This window comes from Strix aluco, chromosome 1 (assembly GCF_031877795.1).
Source record: "Strix aluco isolate bStrAlu1 chromosome 1, bStrAlu1.hap1, whole genome shotgun sequence".
Lineage (NCBI taxonomy): Eukaryota > Metazoa > Chordata > Aves > Strigiformes > Strigidae > Strix > Strix aluco.
The window spans coordinates 81,808,669-81,829,856 of NC_133931.1; the positions used below are offsets into that span (position 1 = coordinate 81,808,669).

The 21,188-nt window shown below is 37.6% G+C and overlaps 1 protein-coding gene across 4 annotated transcripts in view; it reads left to right on the top strand.

Moving 5' to 3' along the window:
* The window catches only part of TRIO (trio Rho guanine nucleotide exchange factor), a 254,994-nt gene that overhangs the window by 151,989 nt on the left and 81,817 nt on the right, over positions 1 to 21,188 (top strand). For all 4 annotated transcript variants that reach the window (XM_074826110.1, XM_074826120.1, XM_074826140.1 and 1 more), the window contains 12 exons: positions 2,155 to 2,270; positions 5,490 to 5,612; positions 7,547 to 7,741; positions 7,853 to 7,968; positions 8,520 to 8,586; positions 9,364 to 9,473; positions 10,527 to 10,596; positions 11,061 to 11,150; positions 13,071 to 13,163; positions 15,281 to 15,392; positions 17,445 to 17,635; positions 20,943 to 21,044. In XM_074826110.1, the coding sequence (XP_074682211.1) occupies positions 2,155 to 2,270; positions 5,490 to 5,612; positions 7,547 to 7,741; positions 7,853 to 7,968; positions 8,520 to 8,586; positions 9,364 to 9,473; positions 10,527 to 10,596; positions 11,061 to 11,150; positions 13,071 to 13,163; positions 15,281 to 15,392; positions 17,445 to 17,635; positions 20,943 to 21,044 (1,385 nt within the window). The remainder of the gene's footprint in view (positions 1 to 2,154; positions 2,271 to 5,489; positions 5,613 to 7,546; positions 7,742 to 7,852; positions 7,969 to 8,519; positions 8,587 to 9,363; positions 9,474 to 10,526; positions 10,597 to 11,060; positions 11,151 to 13,070; positions 13,164 to 15,280; positions 15,393 to 17,444; positions 17,636 to 20,942; positions 21,045 to 21,188) is intronic.

The following is a 21,188-nucleotide window of genomic DNA, read 5'->3' on the forward strand; positions in this document are numbered from 1 at the left end:
GTTTTTAGATAGATTGATAGAGAGGGCACCATGCATAGAGACTGCTGAAAGCTCTCTGAGGCTGGAGAATAAGGTGAAAGCTTAGGAAGCAATCCTAACAAATGTTGGAATCAAAGACAATAACAACAACAGGAACTGTAGTTCAGAAGGCTTGAGATTAGAGCTGCTCATCCAAACCTAGTATTAAATATTGATGTTCTATAACTTCCTTTGAGTATTTAATAGAATATTTTTTCTTTTCCTTGTCAGTTCAGGAAATTAATGGCAGTAACACTAATGGTGTCCGGCCAAATATCTCTCACTGGCTTGCCATCTGTATCATGTCCTGACAGAACAAATGCTGTTCCAATTAGCTAAATTCGTCTTGCTTGCTCTTTGTCAGAACTGCTTCACTTGCGTCACTATTAAGATGCCTCATTTTATATGGTATATGCAGTTGGGCGTATTGCATCATATAATGATAATTATGTCCCACCCCCCCACCTTGTCCAGCGAAATGTGGCGGATGTTCTGAGCAAGCATTTTGGATGTGGCGTAAGGCAGAAATAAAACTGAGAAAGCAGGTGAGACACATAGGAGTTCAGCTCATGGCTTGGCTAAGGGACAGATTAATTGAGGCATATTTGAGGGTAGCCTGCCCAGCAGGAAGAAAGCCTTGGCCACACTGACCATATTCCAACCAAAAGCAAGTCCTGGGTGATCTCAACACTCTGTAGCGAGTGGGAATACAGTGCTTCCCAGCAGGAGGCTGTTGACAGTGATGCAGACAGGTTTCATAATCCTCAGGAAGGCTGTGACAAGTGGTTGCAGTTGGTCCCAGATCACCGAGAGAGGGAGAGGTGCTTTTCCCCTCAGGGTCCCTTTATTTGAGCTTCTGTGTCAAACTGTTTCTTGGAGTTGTTAGCTTTTGGGCTGTAAGGCATGGTGGGACCTGCACAGTGGGGCAGGGGAATGCAGAGGCCTTAAGAAGCCTAGCACCTGATAGCCTACATTCGTAATTATGGAAAATAGCCAGCTGTGAGTATAAGAGGAAAAGCAAATAAAGCGTTATTGTGAAGAATGAGTCTTTTCTGTGGTCTCCTGTGCTTCTGGTAGACCTCACCTTGGGTTCTGTGCGCTTCCAACAGAATTGCCTGGCAGAGACATTGGGTGTCCCCATTTCCATGTATTTCAGCTCGCCGCCCGGGTTTGCAGTAGCTACAAAGTCTAGTAGGGCTGCTACTCTGGAAGAAGCAGTGGGTAAAGTGAACTTCACAAGAAACTGCTAGGATTTTTTTGTTTGAAGAAGAAAACCAATAAACGTTAAAGAAGCATTGTTCAGATAAGATATTCTGCATATTGTAAGCAGAAGGTCTTTGCTATCCAGGAAGAATTTATAACCCAGACATGTGGAATTGCAGGTTAACAGTGGAATTTGGATGTGATTTCTCAATGGCAGACAGTTTCCGATACTCAGGAATGGAATAACAAATTGTTGAGTTAACTATTTGATTACCTCAGAATTCTCTCAAGGCTCAATGAACATTCATATTTGAACAAGTTAACTTACTCAATTATACTGCTGTTGCTTTTGATCGGGTTTTTTTGAAGGGAAATTACAAACTTAGTAATTGTTTATTTTTTTATTACTTGGGTTTCTGTATCTATTTGTGTTCCATTTGTTCTTGTAGTGACCTAGGGTTATGTATTTGCCCGTATGTATTAAATTATTAAAATATTTTATAGGAGACTGGCATATTCAGAAAAGTTATTTTTTATTATGATTTGATATGAGATGTTAAGCATGTTGTGATTCTTGTGCATACTTGTTCTTTCTGAGGAAACCCCATCAAGAACCATCTTTATCAGCCTACATTTTCATTTCTGTTATAAACAGTGGCAGTCCCTGTATGAAAAATATTTGAGAGAAAAAAGGTGTCAGTAGTAAGTTTTAATTGCATCTCTAGTTTCTTTAACCAACCAACATTTCTGTAAATAATAATGAAAAAGGAACACTGTGTTTCATGAATATCAGGAAAAAGAGCAAAACAAAAAGTAATAGAAACAGTAAGTATATTGTAAATTCTACAATACATAGTATTCTATTCCACTGATTTTAATGTGATATTTCAAAATTGGTTGTCATAACCTCTGAAACTATTTTCATTTCTTCAGATATCTTGAATGAACTCTTCCAGAGGGAGAACCGTGTGCTGCATTATTGGACCATGCGTAAAAGACGTCTTGATCAATGCCAACAGTACGTGGTGTTTGAAAGAAGCGCTAAACAGGTGAGGGTTTTATATAAAAATCCTCTTCAATGTGACGTACCCTGTCTTGTCCCACAATAACAAATTTGGTATTGACTTCGATGTTTCAAATGGCTGGAAAATCTCAATATAGAAAGTAACTGAAATTATTTGTCTTTCCTTTAATACAGAACAACTAAATCTGTTGAGGCAGGGTGTCTTTACTGATGTAACCTAAAGGTAGTGTTTTGCTTCTGCCAGCTTGATCTGCTACTCGTGAATCTCATTTCTGCAAACTTGTGTTTGACAAATTGTTAGGCTTGTTAACTTTTACACACACACCTAATTTCACCAGGGAAGTAACAGGCAGAAACATTTTTCTCAGATATTGGGGGAAAAGAATATCTAATTAATTTGATTGGCAGTTCTAGAAAACTGGCAAGTTGGATAACTCATTAAATAATAACTGAATGACTTCGGTTTTGCAGTTCTGCGTGTACTTGATTTCATGTTTTCTTGCATGATAGATCCACCTCTTTGTATTTTGTTGAATTTATCAGTGTGGAAAGAACTATTAAGTAGCTACCACACACAGAAAAAAATCCCCTTTGCTAATCAAAATACAGGACATAAAAATAAGTAGGGGGTTCCAAGGCAGGACTTGTAATTGGGATGACCTGCAGTGGTTTTCATACTACTTTTTTTTTTTTGACTGGATATAGGACAAAGAAAGGAAGCTATCTGTTCCTGTTCTGCAGAAAAGGACACAACGCCCATAGTGTGAAATATAGTTAGACTTACTTTAAAGGACTCAACCTGATTTTTTTTTTTTCTTTCTGACAGCCAGTGTAGACAGAAGCTTAAATCCTAGTGGTCTGTTTTGGTCTCTTGCGACATTTCTAAAGTCTTATCTTTCATGCTTTCACAAAGAAAGTAATGCCAGATGAATCTTGGAGTGAAGTTAAAGATTAATACCTCTTTAAAACACCAACACCACCCCTTCCCTGCCTCCCACCCCACTTTTGAATAACCTTAACTTCAACCTCTGCCAAGCACATGACCTACTTGCTTTTGTATAGAGATTACTGACTAACAGTCAAACACTGGAAATAAAGATTTGTCAGCATTTTAATTGTAAATCCCATTTTTCAGCAATCACCAGTTCAGTCATCACAAAGCAAAGTAAACTATATATGGACTTCACACTGATTAGCCAAAAGATGGAAATGCTGCTGTCTTCATTTAGATTTTTGTTTGGAAGTTGAAAGAACCCATTCTTTTTGCTTTCAGAACTTGATGTCCTGCAATGGGAGCAGATATCATAGTAGTTTGTGAGGGCAATGGTAGGCTTTCAAATTGTTCCAGAGTTAAGGGCCCACCTGATCACCAGATTGATTTCTCCAGTTCTTGTATGGTGATACGTGTCTCCACCATACAATCCTCAGCTTCACATGAAATGAGAACTGATCTAAACTGTAGGAATTAATATTGAGATGAACTTTCTGTCATATTGTGGCCCCAGAGAGCTGCCAAAACTTTATGAAAGGGCAACATTTGGGGAGGGGATCTTTTCTATTTATCATTCATTCCAGCATTGTGCAATAAACCCACCAAAAAAGGTTAAAAAGTTAAAAGCGAGAAGTAGCAAAATGAATGTTGTTTGTATTATCAGTGACAGCCATGCTGCTTGTCCAAATCAGTCTTCATTTGCAAAGATTGACCTTGGAATGACAAGGGGTATCATGCAGGTGGTTGGTTGAAATCTCCCTTTTCTTGACAGTAGTCTGAGAGTTGTTGGTTTGTTTCCATCAGTGACACTTGAAAAGTACAGGCCCATCTCATCAGGCTTGCATCTGCACTGGTATGTGACTAGGTAAATGGCATCCTAGCATTCACATTCAGTGTTCAGTTTTGAAAGCTTTCTACTCGCTTTAGTTTTTGTACCAAGAGGCAAAAGCATCTTAAGTGGAAGGAAGAGAATCAAGAGTTACTCAGTCACAGCCTTGATGAGCTTAAATTGTTGGTGGAATTATAATACAGACAGTGCCTTTTCTGATTCAGTGTAAGGTTATGCTCTTGAAGAATACTATCTACTGTACACCAAGATAAAACTTTTCTTGTTCTTAGTAAGGTGGATAGATAAAAGGGTAAACTGAAAGTATGAGAGATAAAAGGAAGAATGAGGACCCACTAGCAATCTACTACTTTTTCTCTTAGAGTGTTAAATTTTTGTCTAGTGCTGTATGCATTTACTGAAGACACAGAAGATACACATGCATTTAGTAACAAGACAGTTCTAAGCAAGCTGTATTAACTCTTTGAACATCTGATATTGTCTTTGTCAGAACCAGGAAGTTTCTAAGTTCATGTGCCTCTGCATACTGGTATAGTAGCCTGTATTTAGAGCTGCAAAACAACTTGCTAATATCAGTCTTCAGTTACATTTTTTATTTATGTGAGAGTTTGAGAGGACTCTCTTTTTTTTTTTTCTGGTAGTCATAGAATAGGATTCCTCACAACCACTGCTTAAAAGGGCAGCAAATATTAATGTGGGTAGAACACAGATAATAACATGGATCAGCATAGTTCGTAATTGTGAGAAAGTAAGGTGCCAGGATGTGGAAAGGAAACAATTTTAGTTTGCAGTTCTTGGTTCTTGACTTTTACTGCCTATACATACATTAACTGATACATCTCCCCCTTCCTCCTCTACTGCAGGTTTAATTTCTAGAAGTACATGTAACTACAGACCATACTTTGTGAGTCTGGAATACATGTCAACTAAACAGTGAAATGATAGTTAAATCTTATGTCCTTAGGAAGTTTAGCCTACACATTTGGCAGTCTTATGTACATTTTCACAAGTTGCAAAATGCATGCTTCTGAGTACAGCTGTCCTATGTTGCACCAAAACAGTGATTTTTTTGCTCAGTTGGGGAGTACACTAACAAAACTATAGACATAGTTAGAACCTTTTAATAGTGGACTACTGTAGTCCTGTAGTAGTGGACTTCTCTGAAGTATCCAGATTCATGTGTCAGTTGTTTAATTCTTTAAGCATTGCTTCATAGACTAAGTGAATTATTTCAGAGTTACAAACTGTCTGATACTGTAGAGATATTAAGTGATTGCCACAGGTAGCATAGAGTAAAATTTACCTGAGGCGGATCTGTGTTTGTGAAATACTGATTACATATGGTTTTTACTGGCAAAAGTACGTTGCCTTCTCTCTTAATTTTCCTTCATCATTGCTTTATTTAGGCTCTGGAATGGATTCATGACAATGGAGAGTTTTATTTATCCACACATACTTCCACTGGCTCCAGTATCCAGCACACTCAAGAGCTGTTAAAAGAACATGAAGAATTTCAGATCACAGCAAAGGTAAAATAAATAAAATTATGTAAGATTTAAAAAAAAAAAAAACAACCAAACAAAAAAAACCCAAATTCTCCACTTCCCCCCCCCCCCCCCCCCCCAAAAAAAAAAAACCACAACAAAACCCACAAAAAAAACCCAAAAACCCAAGGATGTGTCCATCAAGATCTGTTTACTTGCAGTGGCTTTCTCTCTGTATTTGTGCTGGGAACAGAATAAACTAAAAGATAATCAGAAGATAATCACTGTTCCATCAGGTCTATGTGCTGTTGATTTCTCAAGAAAAAATAGTAGTAAGATAGTTTAAAAATACCTATGAACATTGCAGGGCCTTTGTTTTTCACTTTTATATCCTCGTGTCTGAGGATTACTGCACATTCGTTTAGGATATAAAATACAACGAGGCATATTATTATTCAGCTGTGATTTAATTAGAAGATAGTAGAAAAATTAAAGCTTTACTTGTTAGGTTGCTCATTTTATTGAAGTATTCTGTGATTCTGCTGTAACTTTTTTGAGCCATGGTAACATTACGTTACTCTGTATCTCTGGAGGCCTATACAGAGATGCAGATGTCACTTGTGAGGTTTACCAGTTTTCACATGTGAAAGACGGGCAACTAGTGTGTGACTTAAGTACCTGAGCTTTATGTAGCCTTGTCTGTCTCTGTTTAGTTTTGTCACCTGTTCAGACTGTCACCTGTTTCCACCCCTTGGCTCTCCCATCTTCATAGAGAAATAGAGCCCAAGAAAGTAAGCAAGTGTTCATTTGTCTGAAGGACCACCTCAGAAGAGAAGAGGCTTGGAGATGGAGTTGGTCATGGGACATGTGGGAAGGGAGAAAAGAGAATCCAGAAAGAACAGAGATCACTTTTGCTTTTCAAACATGGATTTTCTTCCTTCCGAGTTTGGCTCCAGCCTTTGTTCTGCTGGATCCCTTCCAGTGTGCAGAGCACCACTGCCCCCCCTGTTTCCTCTGTCAGTCAGCAGATGACGTGGGTGCCCCTTTTGAAAGGATGTTGTTAGTGCCACTCCCTTGGCATTTTGCTACCTGTTGGGAGGATGTATTAGCCCTTGCCAATTCCATAGAGAAAAGAAATGCTTGGATGAGGGACCATTAGGAAAGCAAAAGAATTGGGGAAAAAGGGGAGGGGAAAAAAAAAAAAAAAGGGACAAACACTGTTGACTTTGCAACTGACATAAAAGTTAAGTTTTTATTGACTGTTTTGCTTAACTCCCTGTTACCACTGGCCTGACAGTAAGTTTTGACATGGTATCAGAGAGACAGAGGTGGAGGTATAAACTCATCCATTGTGAATGATTTATGATTTACATAAAAGAAAGTGAATAGTCTTAGGCAACTTGTTAATTGGGAAAAACACTCTTATTCTTAGTTTTTGCTAAACAACTGTGTGACAAGACGACATAATATAAAAAAGATCGAAACAATATATTCTTAATCCGTTAAAGTGTAAAGCATATAACAAGATTTATCTCCATCTCAGCATTTCAGTGATATCTAAAGGAGGTAGATTCTTGAGACTGTGAGCCAGGTCTACTACCAGCGCTTCAGTGGTAATGAACAAAATACCCTTTTTGGCATCAGAACCCCTTTGTATTGATGTGAGGAGAATACCCATGCTCTGAAAAGCTTGCCTAGCAGAATTTTAATCTGTGGGTTAGATATGGAGCACATTTTTGAAAGAAAAATAAACAACCTGCTTCTAGTCATGTAATAATAAAATCCAAGGAAACCTATATTCATCTTGTGCTATTTTTATTAAGAAAAAGGTATCTGTTTAAAGGAGATCTGGGAAGAGAGAGGAGGAAGCTAATTCCTTTGATGGCTTCTCCAACTGCACTTAGTAGCAGGTTAAGCAAAATGACCCCCTTCATGACAGGTAGAGCTAGTGACTGTTCGATATTTTCCTGTTTTCATAGCAAACCAAAGAGAGGGTGAAGTTGTTGATACAGCTGGCTGATGGCTTTTGTGAAAAAGGGCATGCTCATGCAACAGAGATTAAAAAATGTGTCACAGCAGTGGATAAGAGGTACAGAGACTTTTCCCTGCGCATGGAGAAATACAGGACCTCTTTAGAGAAAGCTCTGGGTATTTCCTCCGATTCCAATAAATCGGTAAGAGAAATCTGAGTGTGATGACAGACAAAAAAGCTTTGCTTGCATTTAATTTAGCTATTGTTTTCTCCTGTCTCCTTCCTTAATCAATTCTTCCTTTCTTTATTAAAGAGCAAAAGCTTGCAGCTGGATATAATCCCAGCCAGTGTCCCTGGGTCAGAGGTGAAACTGCGCGATGCTGCTCATGAGCTTAATGAAGAAAAACGAAAATCTGCCCGCAGGAAAGAGTAATAAATTTATTTATTTTTAATCAATGAGAATGCATAAATCAATCCTGATAATGAAACAACTGTCATGGCTTGTCTGGCAGCTTAGAAATGGATAAATGGTAAAAAGAGAGTGATATTACTCAATAGCTCCTATTGCCTTTTATTCACATGATTGTTCTTACAGATAATTCTAGCATGTCAGAATCTTAAACTTTCAAAACTATGTTAGACTTTTTAACATGCTTTTTTTTTTTCTTTTTATAAATAATATGAAATAAGTGTGTAAGGGGAGGAGGGAGGACAACAGTTAAATGACTGTAGCTGTGAAAAGCATTTGAGAAAAAATTCCATCTCCTTCCCCATTTCTTTTTGCACTGGTTAGTAATGGGAGGGATGTTACCTCTTATGTTTCTTTCATCTGTTGTCTCTCTTCACATTTCAGTTCTCATTTTTTCTTGCAGCAGTGGAAAAAGCAAAAGCTGATGAGGAGAAAGATGTATTCTGGTTATTATGCATTCATAATGATCTAACAGACTGAGATTTGATTATTCTTTCTGTTGTCACCTAAGGTTCATTATGGCTGAGCTAATTCAGACAGAAAAGGCTTATGTAAGAGACCTCCGGGAATGCATGGATGTAAGTTTTTGTTTTTTTCACTGATCTTTGAAGACAGGGTTCAGTCAGTTGCTTTCTGTTCCTTTCTGATTTTAATGGCCAAGCATGATTGGTTTGCGGTCATAGGGCCAAATTAAGTATCTTTTCTGCTATTAAGAAGAAGCTTGGAATTACATCTGATAACAGCCACTTCAGAATTCATCCTATATGTTTTGCTTTTGTCAGTAATGAGTTTCAGCATTTGCTGCTTTCCCAATTCATGAAAGTGTGGGGTTTTTTGTTTTAGAGAGGGGAGGGGAAAAAGGAGGGGTTTACTTTATTTGCTTTGCTAGCAATAGAGAAGAGCTTGTGTTAATTCTCTTATTATCTGTATCACATGTTCTGCTACTAGCTGACTTTTTGAATAGAAATTCAGAGAGATTCCATGGAAAAGTGCCCAGTAATTGTTATGCTGAAGTAAGTAATGTTCAGTGTTGGCTGTTGCACAAAGCATGAACTTTTAGACTGCAGACATGACCTTGATAAGGAATATCCTGAAGCATTAGAGATTGTCAAGAACACTATGCATTTTAAATGATGAAGTCTCAGGGACTGTCTTAAATTGTCAGGTTTAGAACATGGATTTCACTGTCAAAATCACAACGTATATTTGACACAACAGGTACTGTCACAATTGGAGATGATGATGCTGTGTGATCTTTCCCCAGTTTCTCTCCAGGAATGTATGCTTACAAGTACCTGGGTGCTTCTGTTCAGAGTTTATCATGACTTTTCATGCATCTTTTTTGTTCTGAGCAGACATATCTGTGGGAAATGACAAGCGGAGTTGAGGAGATCCCACCTGGTATTGTAAACAAAGAACACATTATCTTTGGAAACATGCAGGAAATCTATGAGTTCCACAATAAGTGAGTGACTTATCTTCCATTTCCATATTAGTGCTAAATTCATATGATGACCTGAGGGATTTCCTAATGAAAATATTGTGCGCGTGAATACTGGATGCTTTACCATAAAAAAAATCTAAAGGATTTCTTCTTGCATTGCTAAATTGTTTCAGTTGTTGCTTTTTGAAGCCAGGTAGGTACACCATTAGAAACTGTCTTTTTCAGTCTTGGACATCTGTCAGTTTTTAAAAAATTATTTGAATACATTAAAATTTTGCTGTAGGTTTTCCAGTTGTTCTAAAGAGATGGAAACCACTGAACTCAATAGAATGCAGGTATAGCACAAACATCAGTTCAAGACACTCATTCCTTCAGAACCCTCATTCCTGATTTCCAAATGCAACCGCTAGTGGGAAAGATTAGGGCTCCCTGCTTGCTCTTGGCTTTTCGAAGCTTCTGTGGAGGTGCCCCGCCATTGTTACATTTACTTAAGTACAGATCATAAGAGGCTTGCCCACTACGTTTCTTCTGAGTGGAATGGTTCCTAGGCAGATCTGTGTACAGAAGTCTTGTTCTGAATCTTCCCTCTTTGTTAATTCATTGGTGTTTGTATTGGGTTGTGATTCTTTTAAGTAATGAAATATACCTAATGTACTCCAGAACCTAGTTTTACAGTTCTTTGTATGCTTTGTGGTAACTTGAGCATGTAAAAAGCAAGTCACCTCCTTTTTTTTCTTGAGGTGGAGGCTAAGCTTTTCTTGAAACTGAAACAGTAGGAAACCTTGATGGAGAACAGCAGTAGTTACTAAATTTTTGTGTACTCTTGTGTGTTAACTGTATGTCTGCTGGATCACTTTCTGATCTTCACATCAGAATTTATATTGAATTACATTTTATAATAGTTCTGTTATTGCACATTTTTATCTATTCCTGTTATCTTTATTTCTTTAACTCATTCTGTTGGTATGAATTACAGCAAGTTTTGTAACTGCCTTTATTCACAGACAACAGATCAGCTGCTTTAATGAAAATGTTTCATGTGCCTTGTACTATTTGTTTCTTTTCTACCCATAGTATATTCCTCAAGGAGCTGGAAAAATATGAACAGTTACCAGAAGATGTTGGACACTGCTTTGTTACTTGGGTAATGAAGTCAGACTTATGTTTAGTAGTAACAAGGGAGATAGGAAGCATGAAGGGACAGATTCTTGCTTTCAGGTCCCTTTTTAATTTGTAAAATTTGTAAAAGTACCCCTTCCTTCAAATTTGAGTAAAAATGCATGTATCTAACTGGGAGAAAAAAATTAAGGCACTGCTGTCAGATGGCAATGCTTAGCTGCTCTTGAAGTTCATGCAAGTTGCCTAAACCTGCTTTCAGGTTTGATTTGGTATCTTTGTCTTAGCTACGAATAATCTACTTTTGCATACATTGCTATTGTTTTCAGTCTTACTTGTCTGATGTATTTTCTTATGCTACCAGTTTGGGAAAACAATTCTGTATATTTTCTCCATTTCTTGAGAGACAAGATATCTGATAACTGTGTAAAAACTTCGAGACGGAAACGATGCTCTCTGATAACCTGTGTAAATTTGCATTTTGTTCTGCAGGCAGACAAATTCCAAATGTATGTTACTTACTGTAAAAATAAGCCAGATTCTACCCAGCTGATATTAGAACATGCAGGAGCATACTTTGATGTAAGTACTTTGTGTCCATCTTGAAAGTGTATGCTTTGGCAGTTTGATTCATGTACTTTCAGTTACGCTGAGTGCCTGGTTTCTTAAGAAAATGCAAATTTCCTAGTACTGATGCTGCAATTTAGTGTCAGTTTAAGAAAATCAGTCCTGTATCTCACATGGTTAACTTATATTGCTCAGTTGGTCTCATAAATCTGTCAAATCAAACGTAAAAAGTTGCTGTCACATATCAGAGCAGTTCAGAACTGGAAGCAGGTTCTGGCAGCAATGATTGAGACATGAATCTTCAGCTCTCACAAGCACATTCTGCAAATCTTAGAATTTTGATGTGCTTGGTTTGTATTATATGTAATAAAGATGGAAATCTTTGTTAAATTTTTGGACCACCTTCAAATTGTGCATAGTGGTAATTCAGTTGACTGCCATTGTTCAGAGCTGCTAAACCAACCACCTTGCTTATTCAGTCCCAAGGTTACTTGGTTTGTGTGTAATATTCTGCTTAAGAAAGGACCAGAAAGCAGCTGCTAGAGGTTTTACGAAGGAATTTTGGCCACCCTGAATGAATTTTGGTTGAACATGTATTTACAGATGATTTGATTAGAGTGCTTTCTACCCCTTTTTGTTTCCTTCTCCACTGTGCTGAGCCACTAGCTGTGTAGTGACACCACAAATTTTTTGGAGTTGTTTGTAGAAGTAGAGGGAAGGACATAATAAAAAACAAAGTCCTTGAAGTTCTTGGTCTTAATTTCAAAAGTCTATCACTGAGGAGATAGGGATTCTGAACATCGTAAGGTAAAGCCTTTCTGTGACACCCCTGTTAAGTTTTCAGTATTTGAAGAAAAGCAGGGAAGTTACAGGAAATCAGTCAGATATGACCAAAAAAAATTAAAAAAAAAAAATTTAGTAAATACTATTGTAAAAAAAACCCAAAATGCTCTGATAAAACTGTATTAGAAATAAGTTCTTGCCACCACCTCCAAAGGAGCACCCTTTGATCCCTCCGTTTTACCAGTGTATCCAGAGCTCTCCATCCCCTAATCCACCCAAAGTGGATTAGAAGTGTGAAGACCTAATTCTGTGCACAGGTAACTTCAAGAACTTCCGTTGATGCCACCACTGGACCATGTAAAAATGTCATGTGTATCCCATCTTGGGAACTTCTAATACTGTAATCATGGTTAGTAAGCACATAGCTGCAGTGCCTAACTTGCTGTTTGAAAGTGTGTGGTTAAAATATATCCGATACTGTGATAAATGGCAAATGCTGGCCGTGAAGTTCAACCATGATCAGTACTTGAAGTCTGTAATTATCCCATCTAATTATCATCTAGTTCTATTTTCCTCTCTTATCTTTGTGGAGGTCATTCTTTTTTGTTGTTTGTAAGTGACTGTTTTCTTTTTAAGTGTTTGGTAACCTCTCTCCTTCAGTTAGAAAATGTTATTTTGTGCTCCCCCTTGTGGGGGAAAATGCTTTCCGTGACCATTAACAGTTAAGCTAGCAGATGGTGCTAAGAAACCTGCACCTCAGTCTTCCTGTGGTAGTCCTGGCTGTTCCCTGGAACACTGAAATTGGTTTTCTTTTCTCTCTTGCAAGTAACAAAAGAAATACAGATTTTAATTTTTTAAAAAGGGCGTTTCCACATGTTCGGTATGCCTGATTGTTGCTATTTGTATTTAGGTTTGTTGAAATGCTTCACAGGTACCCTTGGAGGTAACAGTCTTTTGTTTGTATGAAGTGAGTGGGCAGATGCACAACGTAACTGTTTGCTGTGACTTGAATATCATGTTATCCTGTCTTTTTTTATTTCTCCTTGCTAAAATAGAATTTGTAGATAATGTGTATTATTGCATAGCCCTCAAAGCAATCTATATCTGAGTGTTGGTGCTCACAGTCCTCAAATGTTTGCTTTTTTCATGTAGGAGATACAGCAACGACATGGACTAGCCAACTCTATCTCTTCTTACCTTATCAAACCTGTCCAAAGGATAACAAAATACCAGCTTCTTTTAAAGGTCAGTATTAATTTAAAGTTCTTCATCTGATTCTGCTGTTCTTAAAAAAGCAAAGCTCTTGCTGAAATCAAGAGGGCTGTTTTACTCTGCATTCTGAGACTACAGCATCCTGGACAGCCTCAAATATTGCTGTAATATTTTTTTAGGAGACCACTGAAAATGACAGAAGGCATAAATAAGCAACTTTTTGTCCAGATTCCTGTAAATCAAAAAAGATACCTCTCTACAAATGTTTACTTAGAAAATATAATTTGCATTTCCAGGGTAAAAAAGTAATTATTGGCCATATAGACAGATGCATTTTTGTAATGGTTTCTGCAAGCCAATAGCTATGTTTATGGTATTAAGGACTGTAAAATATATAATTTTTATCTGTTTATTTACATATATAACAAACTATAATATAAAATATGTATAAAATAGGTACATGTATATATACACACACACACACACTGCGTACCTGTAGAGCTGTTGCACAGTTGTTACTTGTAATGTTGCCTGGAAATGCCAAGTAATAGTAGCTGTTAAAATAAACAAAACTTTTGGAAACCTGTAGTTAGAGCTTTCACTCAGTGGACAGTGAGCAGCAGTGTTCTTGAACTGCACTAGGTCTCTGTTAGGTGGCATCGCTTGCTTTGTAATAACTGCCTGCAAAAGCACTGTAACTGATCTGTCTCTCCCCATTTTACTTGAGAACTGCAGTGGATGATTGTTTCTAAAATTCCTGAAAAACACTGCAGGCTATTTCAGGTCAAGGTGGATGGAAACAAGTCTGTCATTTTTAACTGAAACTAACTATTTGCTTCCCTTGCAAAAAGGTGCAATTTGATTAAGTTATAACTTATAAAAATACTCTAGGCTGTGGTGTTTCAGAACTTTTGGGGTATTGATTTCAACAATTATTCTTTTTAAATTTAAATATGCCTTAGCTGCTGCATTATTGAAGTGATGGGATAGATGGCTTTGCTGTGTAGTAAAATTGATTTATTTGGTGGTTCCTGGGTTTTCTTTTTTCTTTTTTACCTTTTTTTTTCCTTTCCTATAAGAAGAGAGACGTAAAATACAGAAGGATGGGGAGCCCAAAACTTGAATGATAGCTGAAACATTTTACAGTTCTAGAAGTTCTGCTTATTTTTCTAAATAGTATTAAAGCTGCTTGTCCTCTGTGCCTCCTGGAGGATATTTATAGTTACACTCACTTTCTGTGGAGTTGTCATGCAAAATTCAAGTGTGATGATGTAGTGGTTTGTTGTGATGGTGTGATTGGCAGTTAAATAAAAATAGTGTAATGATGATAATAGTAGGAATCACCTGGCTTTGTCTTTAAAAAGGAAAAGGGAATTTAACCTGAGGGAATGAATTAAGTGGGCCTTTTGAATAATAGAAGGAACATAATATGTCCTTTTTTATCTTGATACTGTTCAAAGGATGTTAGGAAGTTTAAATATCAGCTAAGGTGCTTGTTACGTTAATATCTGTGGGATGTTGAATGGGCAGGGAACTGCATTGCCCTAAATTCTACTATGCTTCAGCATATTCCATTCTCTAACTTCTGTCCATTAGTTAATGCTTGTTAGTATTCAAAAGTTTTGTCTGTAGGATGCTTTTAACTGTGTGAACACAGAATAGAGTAATTCATGGAATACTTAAAACGAAACAATGTAAATCCTGTTATCAGCAGTAGTACAGAGCAGGTTTTTGGTGCAGTGAAGCCGAAACTGACATGGGAGGAGGGGGTCCTTTTGTGCCATACCACTTTCCACCATCTCCATGACTTGGCAGCTGCATTGTTCTGGGCCTTGGTGTAGCACTGCATCCAATAGCTGTGTCTGTGCTTATCAGAAAAAATGTTGTCCTTAATGTAACTTTTAAAGATTTCTTATTAAGCAGATGATCTTGTTTAAATTAGAGGTGGTTAGCTGAAAGCATGGGTTGCTCCATGAAGAACAGATCATGATAAATACAAAGTATGCTGTCATGTCATGGGCAGAGTAAGAAGATTAAAAAGCTTTTTACATGCCAAAAATGATTATTTGTTTGTTAGAAGTACTATTTGTCTATTGCATCAGTGTAGAAACACATGATAGAGAGTATTCATGTCTGCTCATCTTTTGCAGGAGCTGCTCACATGCTGTGAAGAAGGTAAAGGTGAGATTAAGGATGGCCTGGAGGTGATGCTTAGTGTGCCAAAGCGAGCTAATGACGCCATGCACCTCAGCATGCTGGAAGGTAGGATTCAAACTGGGTTTCCAATTCAGTCATATGCTGTAGATTAAGTTTGATTAATAACTTTCTATATTATTATATGTTGAGAAGATCTGAAGAATGCGAACATTTTCTTATCTCTGGGTTTGTATTTTATATACCTTTTATTTGGGGGTATATAAAATGCAGACTTATGTAGGAAAATGAACTGTGACAGACAACTGGTACAGTTTTGTAATGTTCTTTCATCCTGATCTGCCACTGCAGATTTGAAAAATATGTAGACTAACCAAGTTCTCCTCTACTCACCTAAAATATAATAGGTGAATGGTCAGATATGATAGCTTCGGCTACATTTTCCAACCAGTATCCTTGGCTTCTTTGTATGAGATGCATAAGTGTATTAGAGATGATTTTGCTGATTTATGCATCGAATAAGTGTCTCCAAGAAGTTTGTCGTTTTCACATCTGTTTGCTGCCTGTTCCACAGCAGACTTCTGGTTGCAATGAAATGTATCTTCTGGCAGTAAAATGTCAGCATAAGCCAATTTAGGCTGAGCCTTAGCCAGAACAGCATAATCATGTTCATGGCAGACAGCGAAGGTTGGATGTAATTGCTTCTATGTGCTTAGAACAACTTTCTGCCAAAATCTGTCTCATAATTGGCACATTATCATGTATGATGGTGCCATCATACATTTAGTAATAAAAGCGGTTTTCTTTGGCATTTTTTTTGAGCTAAAAGCAAGAGCCGCCTTACCTTGCAGTTGCTGAATAAAGACTTATAGGTGCTTTTAGTTAATATTCCTTTTCTTCCTGTCTGTCTTCTAGTAGTAAAATGGAGCTTGTCATGGAATTTCCAGTATCGAGCAAGTTACTATAAAACTTGTCTTGGTTTGACATGTGATCCTTGACCATGGGAATGCTCAAAATCACCTCTCCTCCCTGATTGTAAACAACAGTGATGTGGTCAGTTTGCCAGATTAGTTCCAAATGCTTTGTTCAGGAGGTGGTGTTAGTATAAATGCTGCCCAGCTTTGGTAATAATCTTTTAACACTGGAAATACGACTCTGGAGAATATCCTAATCTTCTACATAAGTTGGTTTTATAACAAATCATGTGTGTATTGTTGAGTCATCCCATGTTAGACAAATATAGTGAGTGAGCACACTTCCTCTTTACGTCTCTGGAGGATTTTGAATGAACATCCTGATGCAACTTGTCTCTAATGCTCTCCATACTGTTGCCCTGTTTAGAACAGTGAGAACTGTTGTTTTCTCAAGAAGGATGGTGCTTTTCTGTTCAGAGAATATTGACAAGCAGTATCTATTTAAAATGCAGTTTAATACCACTCAGAAGAGTATGGTAGACTAATTTCTGTTATCCTTCAATGCTAAAGCTGTGTATTAAACTGGGAGAACACTGTACCACTATAGTGGAAGTAAAATTGTTGATATTCTCAATCTTCACCTCTACATTATGTCTTAAGGTAAGTAAACCAGCTGCTATTTCTTTATTGTGGATCAATGCTGGACTGCTTCAATGGCAGGCTGATCACAAAGCAACAGCTCCAAGCTGCCATCTTTTTTTCATCCCCTACTGGAACATGTTTGCATCTTTATTGTATAGATTGTAGGGAAGGTGTATCACCAGAAAAGCTGGCATTTGGGAGCTTGCAGATGTCAGAACAACCTGATGTGCTCTTTGTGTCCTTGCAAGTTGCTCACTTCCTATAGTGGCAGAAAGCTTATAAGAGAAATAATTTTCATCACAGAAGAGGTTACCAGAAGCTGACATAGACAGATCTGTCATTTGTTGGTGAAATACTGCCAGAGGAGTTGATAAACTTCTTAACAGTTGGATCTCTAAATTTAGACACAGACTTGAGCTACAGTTACATTTAGTATATTGCAACGTTGAAATCAAGTCTTGTTTCTATTGCTTCCTTGGAATCCCATCTTTTCAAGCTGTATTTGGGTTGGGGAAATCATATCACTTAATAAACAGAAGCTGTGCTTTTTAATTCCCTTGTATTATCAACTATTCATGGTGAACCTTTCCTCTTGTGTTTTTAGGCTTTGATGAAAATATAGAATCTCAGGGAGAGCTCATCCTTCAAGAATCCTTCCAAGTGTGGGACCCAAAAACTCTAATTCGAAAGGGAAGAGAGAGGCACCTTTTCCTTTTTGAGATGTCCTTGGTTTTCAGTAAAGAAGTAAAGGACTCCAGTGGAAGGAGCAAGTACATTTACAAGAGTAAACTGTTTGTAAGTATGGGAGAACAAGTGATCATATTTAGAAAGCTGTCTAGATTAGACTGTGACTAAGCTCAGATGATTTAAATGTGCATGAAGTACTTAAACAACTATTATACTGCACTGAAAGAACAGCCTTGGAATCTTCTAAGTTTGCTGCTTTGTCATGCTTTTGAGGAGAAAGAATAGGCAGAAAGCAACTACCAAAGGCTATGTGTCAATCTTGGTGTGTCAGGACAAAGGAAAGTCAAGATTGAGCTGGACTGATTTTGTCTTAATTACGTGTGTGATTTGCTGGTTCTGCAAGGCTTATTTGTATAAAGGAGAAAGAGGGAAGGAGTTGACAAGCTGCCTTCATCTTGCTTGTTTACTATTGCTGTTGTAGTAATATTCATGTTAAGGATTCATTTTGGTGGATATCCTACACATACTGATCTGGAAAGACAAGAACTCCTTGTTATGGAAAAGTTCCTTTCAGAATGTCTACTGAGACTAGTAGTCTTAAAATAATGTTTTGTAAATAAAATTATAGCTCTTATGGTCTACTGAAAGGATGTAAAAGATGGAAGTGCTTTTCTTCCCATTTAAAAAAAACCAAACAAACAAACAAATTCCTCTCTTGCTTTCCTCGTTTGTAGCATGTATGCTTTACAAAATGTGGCTGTGGATTTCATATCCTTACCTTTCTGACAGTTGGATGACTTGGGTGAGAGCACTATTCACACTCTGTAAATTTAGGTAGCCAGGTGAGAAGATGGTCTCCCATGGCTTGCTCTGCATCTGTTGGAGGCAAGATTAGCTTTTCTACCAGACAGTTTAGAACAAGTACTTGAGATTATTTTACTTCTCAGAATCATGCTCTAAAAGACATTATTCTTATCTTGATCCTATTGGGATATATGACTAAGTGTTGATGGTATAAATAGTGAGCCTCTTCTCCCTGCTTCAGCTCCTTTTCCTCGTTCTTTCCCCCTTCCCACCTCTGTGTCCAAACTGGTAAAGCTGGTTGGTTCAAAAACCCTTTTTTCTGTATCTTACTTTTCATATTCTGTCCCTTCATTTCCAACACTTGCTCTCCTTTCTGATATAAGGAAGCTAGCAGGTAACACAGCTGCAGCTGTTTTGTTGATCACACCTTTCTTTGGTGCTCTCAAAAGCTTGAAATACAAAAAACTTCTGGTGTACTGGAGGGTAACATCAGCTGCCAAGGCATTACATGGGGGAGGAGGCAGAGCTGAAAAATTGACTCTCTAAGCTTGTAATGTCAGTTCCTCTGGCAGGAATTTAGTAATAACCTTGAGTCCTAGAGAAGCTGCTGGAAATCTTGAAGACTCTTATTGTGCCTCATTTTTAAAATACAAGCATTCTTTTTGTCTTCATATTCTATTTAGCAAAATATCTTGTAGTGCAGCTTACTATTGTAGCAATTCTTATAGTTTGATCTTTGGAAAAGGCATTCATACTGATGTTGAAAGCATGTGTGTTGATTTGAGCTAAAGATCTTTTTTGCACATTATCCTGTCTCGTACCTCTGGAAGGTGGTTTTACAAAAGTGAGGTCCTTCTCTTCTCTTTGGGCATGATGACCATCATGGTTTCTGCAGCACAGGATAGTCAATGGCAAAACTTGTACTAGTGGAAAAATGTGTTAATGAACTCCTTTGGCAAGAGATAAAGTGTCTGAAAGCAAATTCGTAAGGAGGGCTATGGGAACAAGGCAAGCAGGTGTTACTTTGCCAGAACTCTCTCCCAGTCACCAGTAACTGGCAGTTCAGAGGCTTCCTCACCTGAATGTGGTTTCCATGCATTCACAGTAACCTGCAATGGATTTCTCTTCTGTGAGCTCGTCTGTGGACCTCATGCAGACTTTTAGCATGTACAGTGTCCTTTGCAAAGAGTTGTATTGCTCAGCTACCTACTGGGCACAGACCAACCTCCCTGTGTTAGGTTTTGAACCTGACCCCTTCCCACTAGTTTCACTCGATGCCTACCAGCATTGAAAGGGACAGTGAACAGTGTATTGTCTGCTTTGCCACTCCTTACTGTACAGACCTCTACTGCATTGTCCCTTAGTTGTCCCTTGTAAAATTAATATTCACAAGTGTACCAAGGCTTCTAAATTTACTAGGCTTTAAAAAATAAACATTAAAAATTGTATTGTCTTGCCTGTTCAGACTTTATATTGGGCAGTATAATAGGGTATATTTTTTGATTTACATACTGTAATGTTGGATTAAGTATTTTACAGACTTTTTAACACACATAGGAGTTCTTGGTGAGTCAAGTTTAAAATGCACCACAGGCTTTTAAGTATTTCTGTGAAGAAGAGTCCATTTTACCAAAAAGAGATGACAAAGCTGAAAGGGTGGTTCTATTGGGTGTTTTTTCTAAGAAAAACCCCAACCAAACAGCAAAACAAGTTGGCATCCAAGTGAGACAAAAAAATTACCTTTACTCAAGTACTGTGTATCCAACATCTCTTGCAATGAACTATGTATGTGCTAGTGATGATGCATATGAGGGGAAAAATACAGCTTCTAATAATGTAAGAATGCTGAAGATCTGTCTTTTGGAGTGAGGGTTCTTGTAGCTTGAGCTATATTTCTTAGTTCATAATTTTTTTTGGAGCAGAGCCTATATGAATTGTTCAACTGGAAGCCAATTCACATGATTGAGATGTTCCAGTTGGAAAAGTGAAAGCGTTTTGGATGATAATTAGCTATTAAGGTCTGACATTAGAACATTTCCAAAGACTGATTGTTAATGTAGTTGTCCCACAAAATTCTCCGGGGAAACTGCATTTCTGAATGATTTCATCTGTTTCAGAGTGAAGGAAACACACTAGCAAAGGCTTCCAAAGGCAGAAAAGAGATCAGAGTTTTAGAAGATATCAAGAGAATTCTTAAGCATATCTTAGTTGAGAGAAAACATAAAAATCAATAAGTAGTGAGTGTTCCCTGGTGGAAAGTAACAAGGAGAAAAGCCAAAACTTATTTTTTACCGAACACCCATTTTTAGAGTTATAAAGCTTTTATTGTCAAGTCAAAAATGTAAAATAAGTAATTTGGTATTCAGATTATAAATGCTATTGTTTATTGTTACTTTACAGGAAAAACTGTTTAGCTTGCAATTGTTCTTTTTTTGAAGAAACCCCACCACTACCACCAGAATAAAGGATTCTCTCTAGCGTGCCAGTTAGACTTAAGCTTCTAAAAATCTCTTTAAATAGCAGAGCTCAATTATTTAGAACATTAGCATCCCTTTGTAGCTTCTGAGAAAAAAAATGCCATGTCATCCTAACAAGTTTTTCGTAATTCCAGACTTCTGAACTGGGTGTCACAGAACACGTAGAAGGAGATCCCTGCAAGTTTGCTTTATGGGTTGGAAGGACACCAACTTCAGACAACAAAATTGTTCTCAAGGTAATTTTAGCAGATGTGTTTGTACAGTCTATACTAAATCTTGTAGTTGTTGTTCATACTTGTTGGGAAGGCAACAAGTTATGACTTTTCCTGCTTTGAGAGTGACAGCTGCTGACAGAATTTTCCTTTGTGTGTGAAGGATGT